We start from the raw sequence: 14,183 nt of genomic DNA, 5'->3' as shown, positions 1-14,183 counted from the left end.
AATCATACCTAATTGACTCGTTATGTGCACGATTTCATAACTCCAAAGGAAATGAGCCAATTACAAGTTTTCTCAAGCAAATATTTCAGTAACAATTGGGTCTAGAGCAGTGATTCTCAACCTTCCCTTCCCACTCACACACCACCTTAAGCAATCCCTTTCTAATCACCAAGCACCTGTGGCATAGGGATTACTTAAAGAGGCATATGAGTGGAAAAAGGTTGAGAACCACTGCTCTAGCAGACATCTGAAGAAATCAAATGGGTTATGGTCTATACCTGTTAGAAAGGCAAATATTCAGAAATTCCATCCTTGGGACGATCTGACTGCAGGATAATAGTGATGTACCAATTAGTAAGGCACTGGCTATGTCATTGCACTGCAGTTGAACTTCACAGAAACCTTATTGCAGATGGATCAATAATTAAATGTGAGATGAGGTGGAGTGAAAGTATTAAAAGCATTTCTGCGGCCCATGTGATTTCCAGAGATTATGTTAAACCTCTTGCAAGGCACAATCCAAGACTATGGTGCACAGGGACTGAGGACCAATAGGAGAATTCTTGAACTAGGACAAAAGGAAGCAGCCTCCATTGCATCAGTACCACTTATTAACAAGAATAAAAGGAAAATACGGACAAATGTCCGACCAAAGGATCCTTGACTTCCTCATCGGAAGACCAATTAGGATGAATTGGAAAACAACTTCTCCTCCTCGCAGACAATTGACAGAGGTGCACCTCAAGGATGCATGCTTAGTCCACTTCTCTATCCCTCGACATCCATGATTGTGACTGGGCACAATTCAAATGTCATCTAGAAATTTACTGATGACTCCATGGGCATCACAGAATCAAAGACAGCAATAAGGAAGCGTGCAGGAGAGAGGTAGATCAGCTTGTTGAGTGGTGTCAAAACAACCACATGAACAAAACCAAGGAGCTGATTGTTGATTTCAGGAAGGAGAGAGGAAGAGAAAAAAAAACCAGGAAAACACAAACCAATCCTTACCAAGGGGTCAACAGTGGAAAGGGTCACGAACTTCAAATTCCTGGGTGTCAACATCTCTGAAGATCTGTCCTGGAGCCTCCGTGTCATTGCCATCATGTAGAAGGATTGTTAGCATCTATACTTTGTGAGTTTGAGGAGGTTTGTATGTCACCAAAGACTTGCAATTTTTAAAAAAAAAAGAACAGGTGTACTGTGGAGAGCATCCTGGTTGGTTGCATCATTCTCTGGGATGGAGATGCCAATGAACAAGACAGAAAAAGACTACAGAGGGTTGTGAACTTGGCCAGCATCTTCATGGGCATCAGTCTTCACTACATTATGGGCATCTACAAGAGGCAGTGTCATAAGAAAACAGCCTCTATCATCAAGGACCTTCACCACCCATGCCATGCCTGCTTTGCAATGTTACCATCAGAAAGGAGGTTCAGGAGCCTGAAGACAAATTCCCAGCAGCACAAAAATAACTTCTTCCCCATAGTCATCAGATTTCTGAATGGACTCATTTCTTTAATGTAATTTGTAGCAATATTTGCACCAATGATGCAGCTGCGCAACATATTTTATGACATGTTCATGACAATAAATTCTGCTGGCATTGAATTTGCATGGATTGAAATAGTTTCTGGGATCAGGACATTATGTACCACGTGAAATCTATGACCAATCAGTTCAGAGAATAGTTTGCAAATGAAAATCCAGATGGCAGAGAAGAGGGATGATTAAGTTAATTTGGCAGGAGGATGGAAATCATTAGCTCAGAACAATGTGCACAAAGGATTGGGGTAACAAACACAGCACGAGATTCAATCAGACCAAGAACAAGATCAACAAGCTTAATTGTGCACGCGTGTAAAGGCACTAAAATCTGGTAAATAAGATGGATGAGCTGCAAGTACAAAATAGCCATGGATTATGTTGTTGTGGCAATTAGAGGGGATGACCTCAAAGCAGGTCAGGACTGAGTTCTAAATATTCCTAGTAGCAAAGTTTAGAAAAGGTTAAAGAAATTTGATTAAAGGTAAAGGTTCCATTATTGTCACATAATACTATACTTAGAATGCAACATAAATGAAATTCTTTTACCTTTGTCTACCATAAGGCAGACAGAGAGTCACCACTTTGTCCAGCACCCCTCACAGAAACCTACAGCACCTTGTGTTCTTAGGCACCTTGGTGTCTCCCCTCTAAGTACTGACCAGCTTAGCTTCCAAGATCAGACAATCTCAGACATATTTAGGCTTATAGAATTTGTTCTCCTTTAACAAGTTTTAAAGTTAATGAGAAGAGATGTATACAATCACAGGAAATGGAATGGTATCCTTTGGCAGAAAGGTCAAAATGCAGAAGACACCAATTGTGTAAAGCAGAGTCCTCCTGATTCACAATTCACTATCTGAAAAGTGAAAGCCAATTCAATTGTCGCATATATAAAGGGAACATAGATTCTGGAAGAACAAAAACATTCCAGGGCTATGGAGAAAAGCTGGGAAATGAGACAGAGTTAGCATATGTTGTGTTGAGAAGTATAAAATCCTCAAGTTGAAAGGTGCACTGCAACAGAAACTTCAGCCTATAAACACCAGAACTTGGAAATAAATCAATTCCCTACTTAAAAACTCTAAAGAAGAGCCATATTTATAATCAGGAGAAATTGTTGGATAACACTGTCAACCAAATACAATTAAGTGGAAAATTGGCAAGTAGCAACCTGAGAGCATATCTGAGATCAGAGCTCATTTCCAGTTCCAGTCCAACAAAATACAAAGACAGAGAGCTTAGTTACACTAAATCTAAGTGCAGAATTAAACCATGTATCTTTCCTTTTCAGACATAAAACTTACCTTGAAAAGTCGAGGAAAGACATCAGCAGGTTGCCCACGTATAACAAACAATTGCAAGTTCAGCTTCCGAAGACTGGCATCCAAATCTTCTAGGCACTGCAACAGGAATCTGATAGACAGAAAATTTATCAGTTTCTTTAATGGTGGAACAGAAGTAAAGTGACTTCAGCTGCAAGTCCAAACAGAAGAGCATAGAAAGGAAAACAACAGGATGACAGTTTGTAATGGAGGATTAAAACCATGTACCCAGATGCTTTTTGCTTATGTGGAACTGACGACACTGGGTCCACACGCAAGTCACCTTACTTTCAGAACTAGCAGATGTAATTAAACTCAGCCATGGGGACTTATCTGAAGATACACTTTGAAATGGAATTCCACTGTGAGGCCCAGGGAAAGCAGTTGTCAAATGCAACACTCTGAAATTGACGAATTGGTCACAACCTGTCTTGCTCGAGAAGTTTTAATAAGTCTTTGTATCTACGAGATAAACCAGGAAATCATAGCATCCTGGTTCCATAATAATTAATCTTCTAAATTGTAGAATATAATGTTCAATTTTGATTTTGACTGACAAATATTAGAAGGAGTAGGCGCATGATTAATTGTTTTTGGGGTATATAAGCCTGTGGTCCTGCTGCTGAAGTTTAGACTCTCCGAGGGGTGGGAACACCCCTTGTCAAGAAGGAAGAACAGCCAGAGTCCGAGCAACATCCCGGTCGGGGGAGGTGGAGAAGCTGCTACCAGCGCCCTGACAACCTACTACAAGTGTGCAGTTGTTGCCTCGCTTCGGCAGTTGGGACCAGTCCAAGCGTTGATAAGTATAGTTGGGAAGGGCTTGCATATTGTAGTGTGAAATCAGTTTTGAATTAGTAATAAACATTTGTATAAACTGAACTGCTCTCGGTGTGTGTGTCTATTTTCTTTCGGTAGCTCAAACACTGTGACCAATCTAAAATGAACAAAATGAGAGGTATAAGTTTACCCAAGACACAGTTACAAAACTTAATTTTCTATTCATTGATGCTTATAGAAGGAAATTCAGCAAGTCCTTTGCTTGCATACCTCCCATTATAATATATACAAAACCGAAGCTATCCAAGCATTTCTCCCCCAATGACTTTCAACAAGGGTATAAGGAGATTCTTGAACAAATAAAGATTTGGATGAATGAGAGAAAGTGGGAACACGAATACAAAACAATTAACAGCAATTACAGTAATGTACAAGTTGCATTCTTCGAGCAAGATCTGTGGTCAACTGGAGCAAAATTTATCAAACATATTCACAATTTTAATCAAACTGAGGTTACTTGATTGAGATTAAAATAGGCATAAGGTTGTAGAAATATGCATGAAGTCATATTTGAGAGGATGATCAGGATGTGGGGATCTCAGAGCCACACAACCAAACATTGTAAAATGTGTCTGGAAAATGAAATTTTATTTGTGACTTTAAGGTGTTTTATGCAAATAACAGCTAACCAGAAGTAACAAGCATTTATAAAACACGCTCTGTTGAAATATGTAGCTTCAGCTGACAGAGAGGGATCAGCAATTCATTATGATATCCAACACGTAGCACTTTTAAAAAAATTCACTAACTAATTGCTTTTCATGAATATTGATAGTTTTCACTTTTGCATCTCCAAATCCCCCAAACTCAAATCAATAACTGGAGCCCAAGAAACAATAACATTTTTTGAATTCAAAATGTCCAAGAAAAGAAAAAAAGTAAGAGGACAAAGCAAAACACTTGTAATGGTGAGGAATCCAAGCAGATCTGTGCTTTTCAATGGGGATTTACATACCCGGCTAGGTCCTGAAGAATTGTGCTGACTGACTGACGGAGCTCCTTATGGAGATCTTCGACATTATTACAGCAGTCTATTATTCCTGCTGGTTTCGAGGCAGCCACCATCATCCCAGTAGCAGAGGGCATCAGAAACAGGCCTCAGTGACTACCACCCAGTGGCATTGACCTCTGCCATTATGAAATGCTTCAAATGCCTGCTGATGGAACATATCAAAGCACACCTCCCAGAGGCACTGGACCCATTTCAATTTACTAATAGAAGGAACTGTTCTATTGACAATGCTAAAGCTTCATTTCTCCACTCTGACCTGATCCACCTGGAGAACGACACCTCATGTCCAAGGCGGTTGTCATCGACTTCATCTCGGCATTTTATTCAATCATACCTCAGAGACTGGTGGAGAACATGTCCTCACTGGGACTCCACACCCCTCTCTGTAACCAGATTCTGGCCTTCAGAACAGAAAGGCCATAGTCTGTCCGGGTTGGCCGCCAACATCAACCACCGTCATGCTGAGCTCTGGTGCACTGCAGGGCTGTATGCTCAGTCTGCTCCTGTTCACACTACTGACCCATCACTGCAATGCCATATCAGGCTCCAACACAGTCATCAAGCTTGCAGATGTCACTGAAGTAGTTGGCCTCCTCAGTAACAATAAATCGAAACACAGAAGAGGTGGAAAATCTTGTGAAATGGTGCTCACATAACAATCAGAGTTTCAAAATGGACAAGCCAAAAGAGATGAGTGAGGACTTCAGGAACAGGGACAACCACCTTCCCCTATACACTTGTGGAGAGCATGGAGAGTACCAAGTTGCTCAGAGTCTATCCTGGACCCTCAACATCTCCTTACTTGTCAGCGAGGCGCAACAGTAACTTCATTTCTTTATGAGGTGGTGTGCATGTCCACCATTCTGTCAACTTTCCACAGGAGTGCTATTGAGTGTGGTCTGGCTGGCTCCATCACAGTGTGGCACAGTTGCTGCAGGGTGTCAGATCAGAGTTCAATCCACCGGATCATAAAAAGCATCAGAGGATCATTGGGGTTATTCTTTCCCCACCCCACCCCCCATCAATGTGATTCATTGTTTAAAGAGAACTCAAAATTAGGGAGGACCCCTACCACCCCGCACGCAGTATCTTCCAGCTACTCCCGTTTGGGGAAGAAGAGAAAGTTTCAGAGCCAGAACCACCAGGCTGAGGAACTGCTGAATGGCTACTAAAACATCTCTTTGGGACTATTTATTAAAAATATTTATTTATATGCACTGTATTGTTTGTCTATACATGCTCTGTGGACCAGAGAATGCAGTTTCCTCAGGATGTACTGGTACAGGTACACAATCCTTGTTCCGAATTTCGGATTTTTCGGGATTTCGGAAAGCCAGATTTAAACCCACCTGAATTGTGCTGCCGTATCCACTCCCACCCCCTTCCAGTCGCACTGTCGTCTCTCTCTTGCCGGCCCAACTCGCGCTGCCGGTCTCTCTTCTCTCCCCCCCCCCCCACCCCCGATCTCACCCACGTGACCCACGCTGCCAGTCTCTCTCCCAACTTGCTGGATTTTAGATGTCCAGATAAAGGATTGTGTACCTGTACAATTGGATGATAAACAAACTCACATTGAGGACTGTCAAAATAAGCTGTGACAGTATCAGACCTACCAATTGCATGTTTGACTGGTTGGACCTGTCCAACATATTCTATTATATTAAATTTGATAACAGTATTTAAATAACATTTAGTGAGCATGTTTTGCAGCCAGTTCAAACATAAATGAATTGAAAAAAATTATCTCCTCGAAGAATAGAGAGAGCGGACTTAAAGATTTTAGATAGCTTCAAATCAGATCTCATCTCTTTCCATTTGGCTTGTATTCCAGTTTAATTGTCAAAGAATAGTTTTATACATACCTTGGCTGTCAGCAAATAGTAATTAAATTGCATGATTGATTGGCAAGTTTAAATCCTTAAGTTTACAACAGCATTTATAAGCTGCATGTTCTACACATGTGACTTGATCATTAGAACTAAATTTAGCCATGTGAACAGATTAGTTGTTCTTTTTCGTCATTTTTTTTAAAGCGTCTCTCCTTGTGCATTATTTGTGTCATCGCCTGTGTAGTTTTCTTCCCCACACATGGGGGGATTTATTACATTTATTCTGCTTTCTATCCATTAGATAAGCCTCAAGTCCAGCATCTCTAGGTTCAAAAATAATTTTCCTCCCCCATCAGCACAAGGGTCTTGACTTTCTCTATACTACCATAAACATATCACTACTTCAAGATTACCAAAGATCCATCTGTCTTACTCACTGCCCATATTTTAAACCTGACAAATGTGTGAAACGAAGTGATTCTTAGCTAAAGTGGTTATAGGTTTTCAAACTCTGAAGATCAATTTCCTACACTTAGAAGATAGAACACAACAGCACCGTACCGTACCCTATGATATTGTGCTGACCCATATACCTGTAAAAAAAAACACAAAACTCTCTTCATAACCCTCTTGTTCTTTCATTCATGTGTCTGTCTAAGAGTCTATCAAATGACCCATTGTTCCAGATTTCACAACCACCACTGGAGTGCCTTCCAAGCACCCATGACTCTCCATACAAAAAAAACCTTACTCCTGAACTTTACTCCTAAACTTTCCTCCATTCACTTTGTACTCTGGTGTTTGTTACTCCAGCCCTGGGATAAAAGGTGCTGACTGTTTACCTTATCCATGCCTCTCATAATCTTGTAGATCTCGATTAAGTCACATCTCATCCTTCTCTGCTCCAAAGAGAAAAGCCCTAGCTCTATTAACTTTGCCCAATATCATTTTCCCAATCCAGGCAGCTTTCTGGTAAATCACCTCTCCACAGCTTTCACATCTTTCCTGTAATGATGTGACCAGAACTTAAGTTATATTTTAAACTGTGGACCCACTGGAGATTTATAGAGCTGCAACATTACCTCATGACTCCAACCAGACAGCATTAACACCTCCATCTGGGCACTCTCTTACCGGATGACATTAACATCAACTTTTCTGGTTTCAGCGAACCTGCTCTCCTTTTCACCATCTTATTTCCCTCAGCTCTGCACCTCCTTTTCCTCTCCATTCTCCTAGACATCCCTCCTCCCCTTGCGTACTGCTGTGCCTTCCTCCCTTCTCCACCTATTACCTCCTTCCTGCATGCTCCTCTCACCTTACCTTTTTATTTGGATGCCTGCCGACATTTTTCAATACCTCAACAAAGGGATCAAGTCCGAAACGTTAGTTGTGTATTTTTATCTTTGCTATATTTAGGACACTGTTTGACCAGGTGAATTTCTCCAGCATTGTGTTTTCACTTCACCCAGTGTCTGCAGATTTTCAAGTTTTATCCCTGAATTAATGAAGTCCAGCATTCATTAGAGATTCTCAACTATCCTGTCAACTTGACCTGACAAATATAGACCCAATCTATAATACAATATCTTGTATAAAAATTGAATTTTGTGTACCATATTTTAATGTTAAATTTATGGGGTCAACTATTGCATGGATACTACTTTTGAAGGGCTGAAATTCACATTAGAATCCAAAATACCATATCAGTTGTAGAAATCCAAATGATCTCTGAATGCATATGGAACAAAAACACAATGAATTAAAATTACACCATATGCACATTTTACCGCGGAGGTCGGGACCATGGTAAGCATCTACACCATCAGAGGGGTCGGGAGATTCAATGGACAAGTGGTGGGGCCAAGGAGAAAGTGCATGTTCAAGGCAATGGAAGCTCCAATGGGCAGGTGGCCAGGGCAAGAGTCCATGTTTGAGGTTTCGGAAACTCCAATGGGCGGGAGGCCAGGGCAGAGGCAGGAGTCCACACCTGAGGTATCGGGAGCTCTGTAGGGCAGCTGGCGCTGAGGCGCGTCCACATTTGAGGAGTCAGGAAATGCAATGGACAGGCAGTTTGGGCCGAGGTGAGAGACTAGGTCTGACTTTTACATGAGATATAGAAAATTATAGATTTTTTTTAAAACCAAAAATAGGAGGTTGACTTTTCACACAAGATAGATTTTTTTTTTTTTAAAAAAAAACACGAGAATATAGGGTAGTTTATTGACATGTAATAGTGCAGTGGAGAGCTCGCCATATAACACAACCTTGGGAAGGCGATGGTCCTCCATTCTGGAGACGTGACCCACCCAGCGCAGTTGGGTCATCAGCAGCATGGATTCGATGCTTGCGGGATCTGCCAGCTCGAGTACTTCGATGTTGGTGATGAAGTCATTCCAATGAATGTTGAGGATGGAGCGGAGACAGCGCTGATGGAAGCGTTCTAGGAGCCGTAGGTGATGCCGGTAGAGGACCCATGATTTGGAGCCGAACAGGAGCGTGGGTATGAACACGCTGATCTTTGTGTGATCGTGTTATATGGCGAGCTCTGCACTGGCTACTGAAACAGAGGTGCACCAAAGAAGAGGTACAAGGACTGCTTAAAGAAATCTCTTGGTGCCTGCCACATTGACCACTGCCAGTGGGTTGATATCACCTCACAGTTCGCCGGGCAGCAACCTCCTTTGAAGAAGACCGCAGAGCCCACCTCACTGACAAAAGACAAAGGAGGAAAAACCCAACACCCAACCCAAACCAACCAATTTTCCCTTGCAACCGCGCCTGCCTGTCCCGCGTCGGACTTGTCAGTCACCAACGAGCCTGCAGCAGACGTGGACATACCCCTCCATAAATCTTCGTCCGCAAAGCCAAGCCAAAAAAAGAAAGAAGAATAGTGCGGACATTTCTTTTGTGATGTCAGTCCAGTCTATGATTAGTGTACCAAGGGGAGGTCCAAGAGCATAACAGTTATTGGAAAAGATAGTTCTTGAACTTCAAGAACCCAATTCTGCTTCTGTAAGATGAACACTGCCTTCTCTTTCCTATATCATTCTTCTATCCCAGTCCCAATGAATAACTAAACCCTACGATTTTCTACAAAAATCTTGTAAAATTATTTTAAAAAAACTATCCTTTTGCATTGCTGTCTAAATGGAATCCTCATATGAAGGTGCTGAAAGGTTCATTATAACAAATCTGGTTGTATTTAACGGCACACTCTTTGAAAATGTAACAATTAAATGTTACAACAATATCGCATGAAGTTAACGTACAGATATACATGTTGAGGAGCAATTTCTCAGAAGCATATTCAATAATGATTCCATATATTTATTAAGCCATAGGAACATTACAATAGAAATCACAGAATTACTTGCAGGTCATTAATCACAAAGGTTCTTCTTTTCTTTGGCTTGGCTTCGCGGACGAAGATTTATGGAGGGGGTAAAAAGTCCACGTCAGCTGCAGGCTCGTTTGTGGCTGACAAGTCCGATGCGGGACAGGCAGACACGATTGCAGCGGTTGCAGGGGAAAATTGGTGGGTTGGGGTTGGGTGTTGGGTTTTTCCTCCTTTGCCTTTTGTCAGTGAGGTAGGCTCTGCGGTCTTCTTCAAAGGAGGTTGCTGCCCGCCAAACTGTGAGGCGCCAAGATGCACGGTTTGAGGCGATATCAGCCCACTGGCGGTGGTCAATGTGGCAGGCACCAAGAGATTTCTTTAGGCAGTCCTTGTACCTTTTCTTTGGTGCACCTCTGTCACGGTGGCCAGTGGAGAGCTCGCCATATAACACGATCTTGGGAAGGCAATGGTCCTCCATTCTGGAGACGTGACCCACCCAGCGCAGCTGGATCTTCAGCAGCGTGGACTCGATGCTGTCGACCTCTGCCATCTCGAGTACTTCGACGTTAGGGATGTAAGCGCTCCAATGGATGTTGAGGATGGAGCGGAGACAACGCTGGTGGAAGCGTTCTAGGAGCCGTAGGTGGTGCCGGTAGAGGACCCATGATTCGGAGCCGAACAGGAGTGTGGGTATGACAACGGCTCTGTATACGCTTATCTTTGTGAGGTTTTTCAGTTGGTTGTTTTTCCAGACTCTTTTGTGTAGTCTTCCAAAGGCGCTATTTGCCTTGGCGAGTCTGTTGTCTATCTCATTTAATTTAAAAACAAATCTACAATAGACCAACCTCCTACATGTTCCAAAGCTGCTTCAATTATTTTACACTGAAAATAATAGCTACTTTTAAAAGGCAGAGGAAGACATGAACCCACTCAATGAAGGATTAAGCACACAAAACATGTAATCAGGAATTGCGAACGCAATACAATTTTTGTGTAGATAAATGCAAATACACAGATCTGATAGCATTCAGGGATAAACCAGAGTCTACGCTTCAGCTGGTGGACAGAATCAGAATTTATCGTCATGAGCATGTCACAAAATTCTGTGTTTTGCCGCAACTATCACAGTGCAAACATCTCTAAAAACCACACTTCAAAGTAAAAGGCAAGCGCAAGAAAAAGATCAAGTGAGGCAGTGTCTGCTGTTCATTGTTCATTCAGAAATTTGATGGATTTATCATCCAGTGTTTTTTTTTTGGCCAAACAGTGGGTTTAGAATTTCCCTTTCTTACAATAAAGTATCACCACAATATCATTTGCTTGATTAAAATGTGGGGTGCCTTGGATTTAAGTGTAATGCATCTTCATTGGATTTTAACATAGATCCAGATGTACTCTGTATTTTTGGGTGTGAAATTTCAATGTTAATAAAAATATATTTTTTTAGAAGACTGATGGCAGAAGCACTATTTTATACACAGCCACAAATGACCTGCGTCACCAGGAAAAGTGAGAAGGTGAAAAACGAGGAGACTCCATTATAAAAACAGCCCCTAACTCGGACAAAAGGAGCTGATCCCTTGCACGTAACCTTAAATTCCCTGATCATTCGCGGAGGGCATTAGGATTACAGGAGATTTTCATACAAAGACCAGGTCATGGACCTGAAAGAGCGAGGATCCTTTAAAAAAAACCACCTCGCCTGCACCCTGAAGCCTGGCACAGCATCGCTCGCCAATTCTGTTCCCACCGCCCACGACGCGGTCCACTTACCCGCATGGGGAGCCATCGCCACGTAAATAAACAACTCGCCCCATGGCGAGCCGTCACCCTTCGCGTTAATTGAAGCTCATCCCCCGTTCATCCGCACCTCCCTCCCCCCGCAGCTGGGTGCCCTACTCACCTCCAGCGGTTCACCCCAACGTTGGACGAGCCCGCAAACCAAGGATCGAGGATGTAGACGCAGCAGGCGGCGGCCGCTCCCCGCAGAGCCTCTCTCAGCGCTGGGTTGTCGTGAAGCCGCAGCCCCTTGCGAAACCAGTGCACAGAGCGCGTGGCCATGCTCGGCCGGCTGGTTCTGCGATCCCTCCGCGCCCAGCAGCTGCTCCCACCAACTCACCCTCTCGCTTTCTCCGCCCCCAACCCCCGCGCATGCGCCTAATGCCCCTCAGTTGAGGCTCGCGAAGTGCCAATCCTTTCCGTTCGACGCTCTCATTGGCCCATGGCCAAAGAAGGCTCCGCCCCCTCAAGGTGCAAAGCTCGCGCCGATCACTCGTGTATCTGCAGCACTGGCGATGGTAAATACTGCACGTGATGTAAAGTCGATGAAGCACGTTAAATCTCCCTTTGTGATGTTTGGATCCATTTAAAACAATGGTTTTCAAACTTTCTTTCCACTCAAATTCCCCCTCAAGTAATCCCTATGCCACAGGATTGCTTCAGGTGGGATGTCAGTCCGAAGAAAAAAAAAGTTTGAAAAACCCCTGTCTTAATTGTACCTCATTGACTCGTTATGTGCTAGGTTTCATAACTCCATAGGAAATGGGCCAATGACCATTTTTTTCTCAAGCAAAATATTTCTGTAGCAATCCCACCTGAAGTCTTCTCTTTGGCTTGGCTTCGCTGACAAAGATTTATGGAGGGGTAATGTCCACGTCAGCTGCAGGCTCGTTTGTGGCTGACAAGTCCGCTGCGGGACAGGCAGACACGGTTGCAGCAGTTGCAGGGGAAAATTGGTGGGTTGGGGTTGGGTGTTGGGTTTTTTCTCCTTTGTCTTTTGTCAGTGAGGTGGGCTCTGCGGTCTTCTTCAAAGGAGGTTGCTGCCCGCCGAACTGTGAGGCTCCAAGATGCACGGTTTGAGGCGATATCAGCCCACTGGCGGTGGTCAATGTGGCAGGCACCAAGAGATCTCTTACTAAACACACAGCACAAATGGCATAGGCATTACTATGTGAGTGGAAAGAAAAAGGTTGAAAACCACTGATTTTTAAGAAACCAAGTGCTTCTTTCTTGCATCCTTTGAAATAAGTTTTTTATTTGTGGTTGACTAGCATTGTAATGTCCATGTCTAAAATTGTGTGACGGTGGGGTTACCAAATGGTTAAGACATCAACTGTTGGATAATGAATTTTGCACTATGTTCTCAAAGATCAATTCAGCTGCTCTTTCTGATCCAATAATCAGTGTCTTTCAGATGCCCAAACAGCAATCTTTTTCAGTCAAAGCTGCACCCACTTTTATACTCGACATTATGTTACAGATCCAAACCATTGCACAAAATGTTTTATCCTGACAATTTTGCATGGAATAGTTGATCTTTATCTCCTTTCTGCAAAGTTGAAGATACCTTTTAGAACTATTATGGCCTTTCTTACAAGGAGAGTAACTCCATATTCTCAAGAAAGTCCTCATAATGAAAGATCCTTAAATTTGGAATTATTTTAACCTTCAAGTTGTATCTGAAACTTTGTGTGCTGACTGAAGCTCTTTGATCTGAATGGGATGCAATTTGCTGGTTGTGGCTGAAACTGCTTTCAATCAAGCAATTGAGGGTTATGGGTAGGATAAATGGGAATCTTTTTATCAGATGTGAATAAAGGTAGAGAAATAGATTTGGGGTGAAAGGAAAGAGATTTGGAGGAGATCTGAGGGTGACCTTTTTCACCCAGAAATGATGAATATACTGTCATGTAGTAGAAGCAGAGTTGCACCATTTGAGATGTGTTAAGATATGCACTTAAATTGCCTTGTTATGGATAAAGTGATGGAAGATGGAATTTATCTGTACTATGTGCACTTCCTACATTTTGTCCTCCAGAAATTTTCATCTCTGCCTAATAAAATTTATTATCTTTTCATTTAGTAATGTGGTTATGTTGGGGATAATGCATCTGATGTAGTGGGTGGTGAAGTTGAAAAAATGGAAACTGTTTCAGAATCAGAATTTATTGTCTTGAACATGTCATAAAATTTGTTTTACAGTGACATTACAAGTGTGAATGTTGCTTTAAATAATACTTTTAAATAAATTGGAGAAGTAATGTCTATGGTTCAATGTCCATTCAGAAATCTGATGGCAGAGGGGAAGAAGCAAGAGCTCCAGTGGCGCAATCGGTTAGCGCGCGGTACTTATACAGCAGAGGGGAAGAAGCTGTCCTTGTGCCACTGGGTATTTGTCTTCAGACTCCTGTACCTCCTTGATGGTAGCAGTGTGAAGAGGAGGGTCCATGAGAATAGAGTTTGCTTTCTCTTGTCCCCAGTGGAGTGACAACTCATGCCCTATGATGATGTTGGGAGAG

General features: G+C 42.6%; 1 protein-coding gene across 5 annotated transcripts in view; it reads right to left on the bottom strand.

Moving 5' to 3' along the window:
* LOC138764859 (cryptochrome-1-like) overlaps positions 1-12,004 on the bottom strand; it is a 43,123-nt gene extending 31,119 nt beyond the window's left edge. For all 5 annotated transcript variants that reach the window (XR_011358330.1, XM_069941227.1, XM_069941226.1 and 2 more), the window contains exons 1-2: positions 11,789-12,004; positions 2,853-2,961 (exon numbers count right to left, since the gene is read on the bottom strand). Coding sequence is in view for 4 of the 5 variants with exons in the window: in XM_069941227.1 (XP_069797328.1) it covers positions 2,853-2,961; positions 11,789-11,946 (267 nt within the window). In the remaining variant the exon portion in view is untranslated. The remainder of the gene's footprint in view (positions 1-2,852; positions 2,962-11,788) is intronic.
* Positions 12,005-14,183: the final 2,179 nt, after the last annotated feature.

Source organism: Narcine bancroftii, chromosome 5, assembly GCF_036971445.1.
Source record: "Narcine bancroftii isolate sNarBan1 chromosome 5, sNarBan1.hap1, whole genome shotgun sequence".
Lineage (NCBI taxonomy): Eukaryota > Metazoa > Chordata > Chondrichthyes > Torpediniformes > Narcinidae > Narcine > Narcine bancroftii.
This window is presented reverse-complemented; position numbering and strand designations above follow the sequence as displayed.